This window comes from Akebia trifoliata, chromosome 15 (genome assembly GCF_017979445.1).
Source record: "Akebia trifoliata isolate Shusen 1 chromosome 15, ASM1797944v1, whole genome shotgun sequence".
NCBI classification, from domain to species: Eukaryota; Viridiplantae; Streptophyta; class Magnoliopsida; order Ranunculales; family Lardizabalaceae; genus Akebia; species Akebia trifoliata.
The window spans coordinates 3,460,074-3,477,470 of NC_141389.1; the positions used below are offsets into that span (position 1 = coordinate 3,460,074).

The 17,397-nt window shown below is 35.5% G+C and overlaps 1 protein-coding gene across 2 annotated transcripts; it reads right to left on the bottom strand.

The window, feature by feature from the left end:
• Positions 1-900: 900 nt before the first annotated feature.
• On the bottom strand, positions 901-15,165 carry LOC147383957 (nuclear pore complex protein NUP93A-like). Of its 2 annotated transcripts, none has more exons than XM_086425319.1 (17): positions 15,001-15,165; positions 12,862-12,989; positions 12,677-12,768; positions 12,440-12,506; positions 10,707-10,766; positions 10,071-10,160; positions 8,993-9,262; positions 8,657-8,752; positions 8,426-8,560; positions 5,710-5,763; positions 5,531-5,614; positions 4,733-4,819; positions 4,054-4,663; positions 3,523-3,815; positions 2,692-2,873; positions 1,669-1,963; positions 901-1,156 (listed from the first exon to the last, which is right to left on the bottom strand). In XM_086425319.1, exons 2-17 carry the CDS (start codon positions 12,961-12,963, stop codon positions 1,079-1,081), a joined length of 2,595 nt encoding a protein of 864 aa, XP_086281445.1. In that variant the 5' UTR covers positions 12,964-12,989; positions 15,001-15,165; the 3' UTR covers positions 901-1,078. The 2 variants fall into 2 exon arrangements, with proteins under 2 accessions (XP_086281445.1, XP_086281446.1); XM_086425320.1 differs by having other exon boundaries at positions 12,862-13,064; positions 15,001-15,109.
• Between the last annotated feature and the right edge of the window lie 2,232 nt (positions 15,166-17,397).

The following is a 17,397-nucleotide window of genomic DNA, read 5'->3' on the forward strand; positions in this document are numbered from 1 at the left end:
GTCGCGGTATTTATTTCTTGCAAGATTGGGTCTCTCTACCAAGTGTTAGTCAATTGTCCATCATATCTACTCTCGTCATCGTGGGGCCAGCGATGACTCATCTAATATTTTAAAAATATCATGAGTTAAAAACATTGCTTGAATGAGTCAACTGGGTTTTGTATTTTTTGGTGTAAAATATTAATTCTTTTAGTAAATTAAATATTTGTTATTTATGAAAAAATCAGATTTTGTGATTAAGTATCTACATATTATAATTATTTATCTAAGGTTTTGTGATTAAGCATCTTTTTTTTTTCCATTTATGTATAAGTATAAAGACATCATTAAAGCCAAATAAAATATAAAATAAAAAAAATAGAGAAAAATAGACAAACTAGGATTTGGAGGAGTCAAGAGTGACCACAAGAATTGTACCTCATATCACACATCCTGACATGAAAGTGTGTAGGAACCATAGATGCTTTTTTTACTCGTATCTTGATGAAAAACATCTATGATTCCTACACACTTTCACGTCAGGATGTGCGATATGAGGTACAATTTTGAGGTCACTGGAACATTTTCTAAAAATAAAGAGAAAACAGAAAGGAAGCTAGCAACACTATAAATGGAATCAGAACCTTACCCAAACAATTAGCAATAAGAATCAGTGCTTGGAGTGACCTCAAGAATTGTACCTCATATCACACATCCTGACATGAAAGTATGTAGGAACCATAGATGCTTTTTGACTCGTATCTCGATGAAAAACATCTATGATTCCAATGCACTTTCACGTCAGGATGTGCGATATGAGGTACAATCTTGAGGTCACTTCAGCATTATTCTAAAAATAAAGAGCAAACAGAAAGGAAGCAAACAACACTATAAATGGAATCAGAACCTCACCCAAACATCTAACAAAATTTAATTTTCTTCCAACTCCTTTCTTGCAAACAAAACATTCATCACCAGCATCCAAGTTGTTCTCAATTGTTTTTTTTACACAGCATTACAAGTACAAATCATATGGGTGAGAACTAAAGATGATGCCAATAGCTTTTGCAGACTAGACAATGTTCACTCGCTTCAAACTTCAAAGGCTTCGAGCAACCTTTTCATATAGATCACGAGGCCAATTCTTAGTCAAATTGTTCGCCACTAAATTTGCTATCTGCAAGGACCCAAACATTTCATCCATTATAAAAGCATCATAGAGAGCAAAGAGTGCATTTTTTAAGGTTACATCATGACTCCTTCCACACTGGTGCCCTCATTCGGGATCACTTATGTGTGTCAGAAATGCTTCTAATAAGATTAGCAAGAGAATTCACCTCTCAATCATTGTGTAACCACTGGTAATAGAACGAACACACAAACCATTTAAGATTTGGAGGATTAGTGAACCTTAATGTGTTCATCATTCTACCACTAATTAGAAGCCAAACCCAAAGCTTAACCAAGTAGGATCTACAGACGATCTATAGTTTTTCCGTCTGGTACACGATGATTGACAACAAACATAACTTGATGTTGGTCACCTCAACTTTCTCAATCAAGGACAATATTTATGATTAGCTCAGAGGATTAGGCTATTTATTTAACCATCGCATTTTGAATATCAAAACTTTCTCAAACGAGAAGCAATTATAAAGTGGCTATGATATTGGCAACTGTCAAATGTACCTTAGTCCGCAAGGCACGAAGTAATCCATCAAGATCTGTCACATTGTCGAGACAACTAAGAGCAACTTTTAGGAGATCTGGTACGCAAGCTTGGACATGAAGAGATAAACCGTTGAACACATCAGTGACCATAATATCAGGTGCTCGTGGATCTAATGGGAGGAATGAGAGCTTGGTAACCTCGCTAAGAGCATCTGCATATTGACCTGCTCTAGCTAAGTTGTGAACAAATAATATTGCTTCAAGTTGCCTTAACACAGTCTGTTGCTCCAAAATATGATCTCTTTCTTGAAGACTGCACGCATACGAGAATTTTATAAGATTGTTTTTTTTTTTTTTTCATCTTATAAAAAAAAAAAACTGATTTTTTATCGGTAAGGTACCAAAATGAGTAACTGTTACTTTGAAGTCCACCATGAGAGTTTGACAAACTCATCCTATAGGTAAATTTATGACCTTGAGAACTTTAGTTTATCTTTATTTATACTAGATGGCGGTGGCATGTGCAAACACATATGTATGAAAATGGCCTATTTGTAATTTAAAATATTGACTAAAGGGTTTTTGAAGATTACATAATAAAAAGGGATACTATTGTAATTTTGAAAAGTAAGCAACATGATTAAACCGTCATGGGTAGCAAAAAATTTTGGTTTTTTACAAAAATGACCCTAATTATATTAAATTTAAATATAAAAGAGGGCATTTATGACTACTCAAATTTTGGTGTCGAACCACTTCTACTCCGCCTTCTCTCATTATAATAGTAAAAGATGTTTCCTGAACAACAAGAACGCTACTCCTTGATACTAAGTAATGAACAATACTTTTGGCAAGAACATTACTTTTCTGCTTCCAATGTGTTTAACATGGGCTCGAGAGAACTAAAGAAATTGGATTTATGTTAACGATGAATGCTATAACACGTGCCTTCAAATTTTATCATCCGTTTTGAACAAGATTAGCAAGGACTTAACAATATAATAGAGTATAAGAAAACAAAATGCAAGTTATGGGGATGACCTGACATCATTAGAATATTTGTATGTCTCTAATATCTCATTGCCAGAATGAATAAGACCAGCAGTCTGGCTGTCACCATCTAGTCTACCACGTGAGAGAGCACAAATCGCTTCGGAGAGGCACTTGTTAATTGTCTCCAGTGCCATAGAAAAGGCCCCGATTCTCTTTTGAATTTCTACAGACTGAAAAATATCAAAAAGAAATGGAGCAGTGTAATTAGAGGAATGCAACTAATCAGTATAGGAAGACAACAAAACAGATGATTTAAACTAGACAAAACCGAAATTAATTGTTAGTTTCAAGATGTCATCTTTGAAGACCATGGTCCATACTGAATCCTCCATCACATAGTACCAAGATAGACACGATGCCATAAGACTTGTCACTTAATTACATTTTCAAAGAGACATTTACTCAAAAGAGAATTGCTCAAGCTTCCTTTTTTGTTTTTTTGGCCATTTAAGCCCAGATCAAACATCCATAAACCAATAATCTCCAAAATCTTTCCTCTTCTCTTCGACTTAGTAAACAATAGAGTATCCAAGTAAAATTTAATGTGTGATGCAAGGGAATAGCCTTACTGATACAAAGATTTCTTAGACACCATCTTTGGCAAAGTAAGGCACAAGATCGGTCCATTAGCTCATAAGAACATATGTAACCCATCCTCAAAACAAAAATATGCTAAATTGATTTTAATTTTTCTATCAATCAAAAAACAAAAAAAATTTAATTTTTCTAATTAAACAATATTCATGATAGATTAAAATATGATGAACCAACTTCTAACTGAAATGAAAGAAAAAAGATAACAAAGTGAGAAATTATTACCTTGTCATAAAGCCCGGCTTCCTGACAATGACGAGCAGCCTCAAGCAGAAACTGTTGTTGTGTGTTCCTATCAGTCAAAAATCTTCTCAGTTCACCTTCTTCTCCAGCACCCCTAAGACCAAGTAAAAGAGAAATACCACCATCACGCAACAGCAACTCAGTAAGGAGTTGTTTCAGCATCAACTCTCTCTGTCTTTGTTGATTACTGTTGCCTCGCCCAGTCCATGACAACTGTCCACCACCGATTGTAGCGGCAGCTTGTGCATAATATTCCAATGCCATTGAAAGATTACCTGAACGCAAAGGTTTGTAGATCAAAGGGTTTTTTTTTTTCATGTTCTTTTGGTGTAAAGCCTTTGAAGAGTTTAAAGGTGTCTTCTTTGAGGAATTTATGGGGAAATGGGAGTGGGTTTGTAGATTTTCCTGATTATCCCTGGGTTGTTTTTTTTTTTTTGTACCTCTTTTGTTGGTCACCTTGACCACTTTTAATGAAAATTGCTTTTACTTATCAAAAAAATAAAAAAAGATTACCTGAACGCAAGTACACTGAACCATACTGCCGAATTATGCTAGCAACTTCTGCAAAAGAATCCATCACTCCCAGCTTCAGACCAGTCCCAGCACCTTCAGAAAGGACCCCATGGTCTGCTAGAACAATTGAAATATGTACAGCATCAATATCAAGTCCTTCATCTCCAGTTTGCTTGGATAAATATAGGACTGCTGGCAACAATTGGATGCTCAAAAGCAAAACATAAGGGTACACCAATGGGTCCTTTCCATTCTTTGTGTAATATGATGGTTCAAATTTATTTAGATAAACCTGCAAGTCATCTAAACTGTATGGTACCATGCCCTCATTCAGGACAAGAGATGAGGGTCCACTTGGACAATCTCGTACTGCTGAGAGTTTGAACCATAAGAAGTCTTCTATGGTATTGAAAAGTGTCGATAAGTCCCTGAGCAAACGGTCAATCTGTCTGCGAGAACCAGATATGATAGCATAGAGTAGCAACTTTTTCTTATCGTACCCAGTTCGGCCTGCTCGATCTCCCATCCTTAACATTTTCTCACACTCTTCGAAAGCAGCAGCTGCAGTCTCTGCGGATACCGTACCTCCAGTTGTAATCCACTCAGCGAGCTGCCAAGAAGGAAACATTGATTATACTTGCATAAAAGCATTAGGGTAAAAGCAGTAAACCATCAGTACCTGTGGAGCAAACTGGCGTGAAACACGAGACGATAGCGCAACATTTCTTGCTTCATCATAATAGCCAGTTCTCAAGCAGAAATAAATCTGTACATAATCAGAGTAAAAAAGAGAAAAAGGTCTCAAATACAGTTGTTACTTCAAATTACGTAGGGAGTGGCAGTTGACAAGAAGTGGCAGACTCAAGAAAAATCTTGAGAGTTTCATTCCTATATTCAACCTTGTGTTCAACAGTGCTGCTCAAATTGAAAATCTTCAAAAGCAACTGAATCAAGAAATCTAGCAATTACTCGTACCTCTTCTCTTCATTGCTAATAGAAATGTAGAAGATGGCCTATGGTGAAAGAAACAAATATTTGCGAAAACATAAATGTCTCAAGAAAGACATTTGGATCAGTTTGAACAAACAATAGACTCAACCCATTGGCAATTAGTGTGATCACCTCATCCCTCAGTGAATGCAGGAAGCCTCATGAATGGTATATCACTGATTCCATATAGGTTCTTCCTCATCCATATATGTTTCATTTATATAACATATAGCTTGAAGATTCTTCACTTGATGGGGTGAAATGAAATAGGTTTCAAGGAATTCCATGGTTTGACAACATAAAATTGCACTAACAAAGAGATGTGAAATTGTGAATGATTTGGAGAATGGAAATAGAAGACTAACTAGGAAGGTACAAGCATTATTCATTTCTAAATCATTACGAGACTATAGCATAGAGAACCAAGAATCGGATTGATAAATCAAAAGTCACCCATGGAGGAGAGTTATAATTAAGAATTGAGAACCTGCTGCCAAGTCGTATCAACAGGAGGCTGCCTACGAGCATCGCCTGCATCAAAATCCAGTACCCCATAATCCCTAAGACGAATCTGCACAGAACATTATGGGAACCATAATAGATTTAACCTCCAGAATAGCTTCATGTAAATCATTGCCACTGGAATCTGGAAACATGGTTACAAACCCGAAGAAATGCGCGAATTCTTTGCAAGTTCCCAACAGCCCCACCAAGAGCAGCCTACAATGAAACAGAAAGTGAGCGCTGTTCAGATTAATCATAAGAAGGTAGATTATATAGCTGCTTATAGAAGCAAAACATGGCTAAGATCAACCCTTTAATCATATCTCATAGCTAAAAATCATATAAGCAGGACAGCCATGTGTGTCTTCAAAAGTACAAAGTTCCAATGCAAGGATGTAGAAAGCAGAATCTCATAGCATGTTTTATTGTCACGGATAGGTATCGCTATTCCGGAATATATTAACACGCATTACATTGTATCACATGTTGTTGGTGTGTATTGTATAATACATATACTAAGGCCGCCATGCTTCCTTGGTTTACAGTGCAACTAATCAAATGGAACTTCCTTGAGTCGTCCTTGCCATTACACAAAAATTCCCTCATTGTGTAGACTCAGGGAGGAAATAGAAAGCTTGTGCAATGTTAGAAAAGGAATTTTGAAGGTACTTCTGCAATTTTGTAAGTGGATAGCTTTCTAAGTGGAGAAGGGCAATAAGGTGAGGTTCTAGGAGGATCATTGGTGTCAGTCAACTCCTTTGAAGGATCAATTCCCTAACTGTTATCCTATCTCTTTCAAAGTAGTCGTTTCCCATTCAAAATTGTGTGTCAGATGATGCATCATGGAACCTTGATTTCATTAGAAAATTCAATGACTGGAGGGATTGGGGCCTTATTTGACTTGATTAGTAGAATCTCAGCAGTACCTATCAATTACGGAACACCATAGAATCTGGCGAATAGCGTAATGGGATTTTTTTGCCAAGTCCTCTCCATTTAGTTTTGGCATCAAATGGTTCTAATGTCCCATTGTTTCCTGAAATAATGATAGGGAGATCTAAAGTCAAAGGTGGCTTTCTTTATTTGGTTGGCCACATTAGATACTTTTCTCATTGTCGATTATCTCATGCTTAAGAGTGACTAGTGTAAATAGGAGTCCTGTAGTTTCCTTAAGCAATGATCTAGGGATCTAAGTCCCATTAAAGGAGGCTTTCCTAGTCAGCCGCATTAGATTGGTTTCTCACTATCAAAAACCTCATGCTTAGGGGTGTCTCTTGTGTAAATAGGTATTCATTATGTAAGCATGAATGGTGTATGTCCAACATCTTTTATGACACTGCTCGATTTCTAGGATTACTTGGTATCATTGTCTATCGCTATTCCAAATTTCATGACATTCCCTAAATCTATTCATGCGGTGTTCCAATGCTGGCTTTTCTCATGCTTTGGGGATAGGAAGAGGATTTATGGAGTCCACTGCCCTTTGTTGTATGTTGGTGCTTGTGGAAGGAGAGACGGGGGCATATCTTTCAAGGAAAAGAGAACTCCATCCCTGATGTTATTACAGATGTTTTGGAACAAACTTTTGTTTTTTCCTATGCACGCTCTTTCTTGAGTTTAAAAGATTTTTCTTTGAGGATTTCTTATTTAGGTGGGAGATTTTGTGTTTAAGGTTAGGGGGGAGTGTGTTTTGTTGGGGAGGAGACGGGAAGGTTGAGAACATAATGTTTGTATTGTTCTCCTTTCTTTGCAGGTTGGTCCTCTAAACCGCCTGTGTTTTATTTCGCCTATCAATAAATTTTACTTATCAAAAAAATATCCCAAGAAAGCTGGGATGCTCACCACATAACAGGTGAGTTCTGGCTAGCTTAACTTAGTCTTAGAGAGTTATAAATTGTTATACCAGAAAATGCAAAATCACCAATTCACCATACCCAAATAAAAATTGTATTGCTGTGTAATAAGTGAAAGATCATGAAAACACACTATCAAGTACCAAAGGTATAAGAAGAAAGCGGCAATCAGAGTAATCAGGTTTTCAAGGATGCCTTCAAAACATAAAGGTAGTATCAATAAAGGTAACGGCACAAGACTAATTGAAGAATAGACTGGCAAATGGAAGATAAAAGGTATGAAAAGAAAGAAGCAATCAGAGAAGTCAGGTTTTCATGAATGCCTCCATAAGATGCAAGCAGTATCATTAAAGATGAGAAAAATACTTTCCTTATTAACTAAGTAAGATTTCAAGTCTTACTAAGGGTCATTGGGCCCACATGGATTACCGCATTGGCAATCCAACACAACAGCCTTCTAGATTTCATGGAAATTCAATTAAAAAATACTTTTTGAACTTGATTCAAGGTGATGACAATGGACGGCTACCAAACTCCCAAAACTTAAAATTATAATTCAACAGTGAAAAAATGTTTTTTTCGAAGAAAACAAAATTCAAAGTTCTAGAATTTCATCCTCTACAAGCCTGTAGCATCGGATCCTGTTTTTTTTTTGGGGGGGGGATGCCGAGATGTAAGCTCACGATCCTTAGTAAGATTTCAAATGTTACTAAATTGGTTAGGCTAGACTGATTCTAAAGATAAACTGCACAATACTAATTGAAGAATAGCTCAGCAACTGGAAGGGCAATCAATTTAACAGGTGCATTGTTCACATAATGCACAAATGAAAGACATGCTGTACAACAGAAACCTATTAGCTGTAGAACATGACATTCACATATTTTGATTAAAATTCAGTTGTGGAAAGAGTAATCAGACCAGTAATAGTCCTTCAGAAAGGAAAAAAAATTTGTTTGATAAGTAGTCCTCCAGAAAATGACAACCCAAAAACCAGTAAACTTATTCTAGATCGATGTTATTACCTGTACAGGATGACTTTGGATTGTATCTATGATATACTTTTCATGTCCCCATTCCAGGTGTCGCCTTGCTCCAAGTATTAATGACATTTTCCTTGAAACATTTGGCGGAGTAACTGAATCCTCAGCCACTAATGTCTGCATAAAGTACACCAACTCAGAAGCATGACAGACACTAACTACAAGGTAATACCCCCACTCTATCAAAAAATAAAAAATAACTGGAAAGTATACCTGGATCAGATGCCAGATCTTTTGCATGCTAACTGATTTTCCACCAGATGAGTCGAGGCCCAGACCTTCATATGCAGTCTTGAAAGCTGTAGCAGGCTAGCAAAAACAAATACCTGGTAAGTAAATAATGCTAGACTGACAAATTCTAATAATCAAGAAGAGCAAGAGAAACCTAAGTACACTCTCATCATCACCGTGTGATTTAAAATAACAAAAAAAAAAAAACTGAAAATCATTGCATGCCCACGCGCAGAGATAAGTAGCCATCAAGATGAACTCTTTGAAGCACAAATAAGCTAAAATGGTCTTGACAGTACCATAAGAAACAAGGCTTACTTTAAAAGGCAAGGCACGCTCTCGTGCATTGTTCAGATTCCTCACAACATCACCATAGACTAAAGCCTTTTTTTCAAGCATAGGCTTGTTAGCCAGAGATAGAAGCTCCATATTAGATGAACGAGAAGAAACATTAGGGCTAGAAGCCATGGGCACCATCTGACCAGGACGTATAACCCCAGTGCTTACAGCACTGCTGTTAGTCCTTGGTAACGTTGAAAGCCGGCTCAAGCTTTGCAGGAAGTCCAACTTTTCCTTCTGCCAATCATCCTGTAAAACATTAAAGTATTTAACAATACACAGATAAGAGCTGAAAGTTATCGTTGCCAAATGAAATCCCTCAATTCTTTACCATACGGCGTTTTATCTTCTGCTAGACATTTATTTCAGGTTATTTATTCAATGTTTCCGGGAAAAACATCCATTGACAGTAACACACAAAAAGGTGATGTCCTCTGAAGTCTGAAGGTCCTACCTAATTGTTTTTCGTTAAGTAACGAACTCAATACATAAAAGAGTAAACCAGGTGCCCCAACCCAAGTGGACTTTTGGTACAAAGAAAAGCAATATGGAGTAAGAGAAACTTTCCACCCTCCCTGAAATTACATAAATTTCACAAATAGGACCCAATCTGAAAACAAAAATAGAGATTTTCACACAATTACACAATTTGTTAAATCGTTTTCATCAGTCAAGTTACTCTTATGGTTGATTTCTTGATCAACATAACATGTAGTAGTCAAAGTATGATTTCTTAGACAATTCATGTAATGGAGTGGAGCATGGTTTGGGGGGGAGTATCTAAGTCGTAAAGACTTACCATGACTTTTTCAGGTATGAATGGTTGAATCAGAAGCTGGGCAGCATTGTGAGTGTGTCAGGGTTTCAAAGGAAACAGGAGGGAATGCTTTTGGGCATTCAGTTTAGGATTGTAGTTAAGCTTGAGCCGTGATGAGAAAAAGGCAATAGTTGGTGGAGGCAAGGAGATGAGGTGTTTGATGATGATGATGATAAATTTTCCATTAATTATAGCATAGCTAAATTTGCAATAGACATCAAGCAAATAAAGCATCCTAACCTCCAAAACTTGCACCATGTAATCATTAAAACATCTAAGGTTATCCTTCTGAGCTTCTTGAACAGCGGAGACCATTGCCATTTCGTGAACCTGATGTCCAAATGTTGTCAAAGCCAAAAAAAAGAAAGACAGTCAAGACTGTTAGTATCCATCACTCTTTAATTAAGATGCAAAAACCAAGAATAACAGATATGTAAAAGAGAAATAATACAACAGAAGTGCATTAGCTAAAATTTTGGGCGAAACGGAAAATAAAAGTAACCAGTTCAAACCCCAAGGAAAATGCAGAATGGCACTTGACATTAAAACCCAAGCCACCCGCTTTCTCATTGGAACAAAATTGCCAAACTGAACTAAAACTAGAATACAGATATGATGTTATTTATCATCATAGAAACACGATGATGAAGAATAATTGATGCTCTAAGAGACAAAATTGTCCAAATGATGTGAATATGGCACATGACTTGGCATCATTGAATAACAGCAATGTGTGGTAACTTAAACATGTGGAAGTTGAAGAAATCCAAATAGTTAAGAGAGAAATATTCATGAAAAAAAAAATCTGAAATAGCGATCAAGAGAAGAATTTTGCTGATATCAAAATGATTCTTAACAATGGAGTACAAAAGCTACCTGTTGCAGATACTCTTCAACACTTGTTGCCTCAGCAGGGAAGACATCCTCAAATGTTGTCTTCAATAAAAAAAGATTGCCAAATCAGACAATTGTGAGTCCTTATGTCATTGAAAGAGAATGAAAAACAGTAACAGAAACATCAGTAACTGATAGCATTTGGCTGGCATACTGGATGGGGGAGGAGCAAGGAATTTAGCTAATCAAGAAATTTAATAACACAACAATCGAAAGAGCTACAACAAATCATATGCAGCAGTTTTCAGCGATTTAGATTTGGGTGATGTCACCGAACGAGGTAAATTTAACTGCAAATATGTGCATTTGCATCATACCAAGCAAATATGCTATCTAGGCAATTAAATCACATCAAACATGTCCATAAAAAAATCACTTCTATCATTAGATTATATCTAACACAGTATATGAGAGTCCTCCGGAAAATTATATTTTATGTTTGTCATTCTTTGCAACCTCCCTTAGTCACTTCATATAATCAACCAATTCATGTCAATATAAAATTATATTTTATATTTTATAGTCACTTCATATATCTCCTTCCTCGTTACAGAATGACACATAAAGTTTATATTTTTATGAGAAAATTATTTTTTTACACACAAAATTTTGAGGAAGCCAAGGATTGCATCCAAAATACAAACACCAATGAAAATTACTCTAATTTTTTAATAATGAGTTATAAAAAGTAGAAATATTTCATATTATTGCATATTTTTAGTTCATGTAAGCATTAAATATATGTAGGTCAATACTATACATCCCTGTATCCATGTTTACTGACCCATACCATGATTTCTACAGTATGTTGTCCCATCTCGAACGATTCTCTACTTAACGAGACATGTGAAGAAGTATCAAATGATCGGTAGCTGCATTGAACTATTTGGGATCAAAGTTTTCAGCTAACCATGTTTTTGTGTTACAGAGTATCCAGGGTATTCAAGCCATTACCTAATACCTTACAATACAAATTACTAAGTGAACCTCGCAGGGTTAAAATTTTCCTCTAAATTACCATTCTTTAAAAAAAAGGAGTTTGAAACATCGGGGTAAAAGGCCCGTCTTATCATTTATGCAAATAGAAGATTATTATTATGTTAACTATGTTGACTGGATGAATTTTGAACTTTTTTTATGGTATGAAATAAATCAAAGATTCGTTGGAAGAGTAAGAACTCAACGGGACCTATAAATACAGGAGCCTTTATGTCTCGTTACGGAGGGCCTCGTTTCAAAAAAATACGCCATCTGGGGGCTTTACCGGGACTAACTAGTAAAAGGCCTAGACCCAGAGGTGATCTTAGAAACCAATCTTGTTCAGGAAAAAGATCTCAATACGTATTCGCCTAGAAGAAAAACAAAAATTGCATTTTCATTATGGTCTGACAGAGCAACAATTACTTAAATACGTTCATGTGGTTTCTTTTTCCCCATATTTCTTTATTATTGCCATTCTTATGGGTTACGAATATTATCTTGGTATCCTAAGCCAACAACCGATATCAGAAAGCTGATGAACCAGGTATTGATTCACAACAGAACCAAACACAATTATTCTGATTTGAGTACCAATTCTATGATTTTAAAAATAAATGCAGCGAAGATAGAAGAAAAACTTTTCAAAAAAAAAGATAGAAGAAAATAAAGCTTCGGTCAAGGAACCAATGAAAAACATCAAACAAGTTCATGATCTAGCACAAGTGAAACCTCACCTTTAATTCGAATGATTTCAGATCTCGCGCAAGCTGCTCTGCATTTATTCCCTCGCGTGCTAATAGTCTGTGCAAATCAAGAAATTACAATAACTTTGAAAAACACATCAAAATCCCTTGCATTTGCTATAAACAAGTAGTAAATTTTCTCAAATCAAGATCGAACATACTATAGATATTGAAGTTGAATTATAAATATATTTATTCTTTCTTGAAAATTAAAGAAAAAAATTGTACCTTGTGGCGGCAATGGACTGAGCGGGTGCGTCAGTTCTTAGGGTTTTCGACTTGAGTTTCTTCGACAGTGCTTCTAATTGATCTAAATTTCTCTGAAACACTCAAGCATGTGGAGATTCATCTAAGAGGGAATAAATGTTTGTGCAAAAGCTTCAAAATTTATAACAGAAACGAGTGAATCGAACCTGAAGAGGCGGGAATTGTGCAGAAGGAGAAGCTTGTTCGAGAAGTTTCGTGGATGAATGGAGGAGATCAGTCCAACTGCTCATGTCTGGTTCATTCGCCATGTCTGAAACTCAAAAAGCTCTTCGCTCTGTTTGGATTGAGAGAAGCAAAGGGAAGAGAAACTCATTAAGAGAAGAGAAGAGAAGAATAGTTTCTCTTCACCCTGTTTGGATTGAAAGAGAAGAGAAGAGAAAGAACCAAGTTTCTCCCGTTTGGTTAGGATTCATAAGAGAAAGAGAAGAGAAATTATTCTTGTCAAATGACTATAATACCCTTCATAGTCTAAAGAACAAAGTTCTATTTTGTACAATGATACAACATATAAACACCTAAACTCATTTATAAAGAACATGATAAATATTCATCTTCCAACCAAATATCATACCAAGAAATTATTTTTAGTCCAAATGACTATTATACCCTTCATAGTCTAAAGAACAAAGTTCTACTTTGTACAATGATACAAAACATAAACAACTAAACTTATTTATAAAGAACATGATAAATATTCAGCTTCCAACGAAATATCATACAAGAAATTATTTTTAGTCCAAATAACTATTATACCCTTCATAATCTACAAATAACCATTGCACTTAAATTAATAGCAACTTTCTTTATCTAGGGAAAATTACTTAAGGGATCCTCGTAGAAGGATTTCTTTCTAAATAGTCCCTAAGTTTTGCGTGTTAGCTTGACAGGACATTTAGTAAACTTTTTTCTTTCTTAAAAATCTTGTTTTAAAATCCTTGATTTATGTTTATTTCTTTGTAAGTATAGTTTTAGTAAGAAAGAATAAGGTAACCACAATCTAATTTAGACCAAAAAACAGGAGGTCCCATTTAAACAAAAAAACACCCCTTTGAACTCCACAAAAAGCTTACACCAGTAAAACAAAATGCCTAAGATACTAAATATCACTTCCTGAAGAGATTGCTCTTTTTTTATATAAGTAATAAATTGCTTCTATTCCTTCAAACAAGTTTGTTTCTTTCCTTCCGGATCCCCAACACACATAAAAAGGTGATAGGGGCCACATTTTTTATTTTTATTTTTCATAAGTATACCTTTATTTTAAGAATGAAAACAATTACAACAGACCATCAAGGTGAACCAACCTAAGAAACAAAGAACAAAAAGCAAAAAACAGAAAATACTATCTCAAGCATAAAGACTCCCACCTCAAGACAAACTCCTCAAAAGGAACCCCCTTGGACTCAGCAAAGAGTTTACACCAAAAAAACAACAACCCGAGAATATTTAGACTAAACTCCTGAAAAGAAGACTCAACTCCCGGAAAAACTCTACTATTCCTCTCCAACCAAATCCCACATAAGACCTTAATCTGAAAACTATGGAATAATACTACAGTAGACATAGGAAAGACCCATGATGTATGGAATAATGAAGGAAAATGCGACTAAATATCCCTAATGAATGTGCAATGAATAATCAGGCGATCAACTGATTCACCACTAGATTTACCGAGGAAGCAGAGGTGAGGCATAGAGAATCACCAATTCATAAAACAATCAGTGGTTAGAATTTTATCCAAAGCTGCTAACAAAATTACGAATAGATTAAATAGTCCCTAAGGTCCCTTGTCCTGTGGAGTTCATAATTTTTACTGTCGAACTTGAAGGTCTGTTATTTAGTATTGAGTTCGCATTTTATACTGTCGAACTCACCACTATTTACTGACGAGTTCACTTTTTATTTACTGTCAAACTCGACGCGTTTTTAATTACTGTCAAGTTCACCATTTTTTCAAATAAAAAGCTGTGAACTCGACACTGATAAAACCCACCCATTTCCAATTTTCGAGTTTTTTCGACTAAAAAACATGGAAAGATCAACTAAAAACTTAAGACAACGATTTATTTAAATGATTTCAACTCAAAAAGAACCATTATTGATCGATTTTCATTCAAAAACTAAGAGAAAAAAAAAAAGTGAAAAACGATCATAGTTAATAAGAACAAATCTAACTAAAAACTGAACCCATTTCACAATTTCAACGTATCTACTCAATTTCAAATGATACTCTTCTGGTCTTCTTTCAAAAAAAAACCAGAAGAATTAGAGAGAGAGAGAGATACCTCACGTCGTCTCCTACTCAAGATCGTCCACTTGAATTCGCCTCCTTCGTTCCACAATTCTAGGGTTTCTTCGCCTCCTTCGTCCCAAATCACATCTCTAGGGTGTCTGAAATCAGATTAAATTTGTATGTGTACTTAGGGTGTAAGTAGTAATGGATGGCCTGCCAATATCAATTACTTTTGAAAATTTTTAAAAAGGTGAGGACAAACTCAAATGTAAAATTCTTTCCCTTCTCTTCTCTCCTCTCCTCTCAATCCAAACTGTGAGAGAGAAAGAGTGTGTGTGTGTGTGTGTGTGTGTGTGTGTGAGAAGGAGCCCTACTTTAAATTGAGGGAGGGCGCCCTAGTTTCAAAACTCGAATGAGGCGGATTAAACAAGTTTGGAATGACTCATAGGTCCAAGCGATTTTCCTTGATGAATCGATCACCATATTGACTCGTTTTTCATTATTTTATGGGTATTTTAGAAACATGCACCGCTTGTTAAATTGGTGATATTAGGTTTATCCCATTGAACGTAAGTCAACATTATTTTTTCTTGATGATTTAATGGTGAAATTTTAATTTTTTTTTTCCAAATTTTGATTTAGTCATTTAAGTATTTGAAAAGCATTTTTAAAAAAATCAAAATTTCACCATTAAGAAAACTTAACATTGACTTACGGTCAAGAGGGTAAAACTGATCTTGCATTTTGCAGGGGATGTTTACCTAATATCACTAATTTAAGAGGGGGCATTTCTAAAATACCTTTATTTTTATATCACCTTTCATGCTTCCCGTGGGAAGTAGAAGCACTTTTGAGTGAAATTCAATGTGTGTTCGTTAGAGGTTTTTTGTCGACTTTTAGTGTTTAGAGTAGCAAAACATACGTTTGATTAAGCGGTTTCCACCACTTTTGAATGAAGCTACGAATTGTGTATTCAAGAAGGTACCCAGGATCACCAAAAAAACATATGGATGTGAAATGTCAATTTCACCCCTCATTTTCCTAGAGAATTCCAAATTTGTTATCAATCTAAATGATCTCTCATTTTCGTTTGACCATCACTCATTTCACAACCGTTACACTTGTGACAATTTGGGAGTTATGGCAGGAGCTGAAATCGATAGAAATTTCTCAGTCCAAGCTTCAATTTCGATGATACAAAAACACAACACGAAATGTTATGAGTATTTCCTCATTTGATATTTTATTTATACACATTCTAGTTAGTGGAGATTTAAAAGGGATTAACTAATAACTCTCATATGTTTCCTAGACACTATTTGCAAGTCAATTTCCACACCCTTCTTTAGGTAAATAATTACAAATTAAGATAAGCTGCATGATAGAAAAAATATATATGTTAATTGATTTTGTCCTTTTTTTATAGGTAATTATTATTTGATTGACTCTAAATATCCGTTGATAGATGTATTCTTAACACCTTACAAGAATACGATATATCATTTACAAGAGTTTATGAGGGAATCGTTATCAATGATAAAGAAAAAAATTCTACAACTATATGTATTCTTCACTTCGAAACGTCATTGAGCGAAGTTTTGAAATTCTGAAGGTAAAATAGTCAATGTTGACGTAAATGTCTCGTTTCAAATGTTAAACACAACAAGACATTGTATTAATTTGCATAACATTCTGTTGAGTGTGTGACCCGAATTCTAATTGACCTAGTCCGAAAAGCTCACGGTGCGATATTTTGTGGTGAAATAAAATAATGGAGAATTTTTTGGGGCTCTGTGGTGGTAGTGGAGGGATCGGCTGATAGGCCCGATCTTGTAGCCCATCACAGAACCCGTTGGGGTGCGGGGGCGGAGCCCCTGCGGTATGGACCTATTATGTTTTAGGGTTTCCCTTTTATATATGTGTTATTCAGTCGAACTCTATACGTGATTATTCAGTTTTGACATAGTGGATTTTCTTCTCTCTGCCCGTGGTTTTTTTCGAAAGGTTTTCCACGTAAATCTGAGTGTTCTTATTTTTTTCCTTCCTCCATTGTCGATTTGTTTGTCTCTATTATTTAACAAATTTCATAACTTCATATTAAAAAAAAAAACTTACAATTGTAGATGAAATCGCCTCAACCCTTTTCACTAAATAATAAAAAGAATCTGATTAGTAAATTAAGGATTTTCTAAGAATTGGGAGTCGCCACATAATTTAGGTTTAGGAACCAAAAATAACTCCAAAGCAGATCTGGATCGATCCATAAGTAAAAGAAATAAGTAAGGGGTTAGATTACAGGTTTCAGAATGGATTAGGCACCGACTCTACCCAATCAAGATGATTGGTCTCTACTACGATCCAAAACTATCATATGATCAATAGGCAAAAATTGAAGTCAAATTAGGATCCAATCATCATCAATTTATGTCAAATTTGTTAAACAAATCCT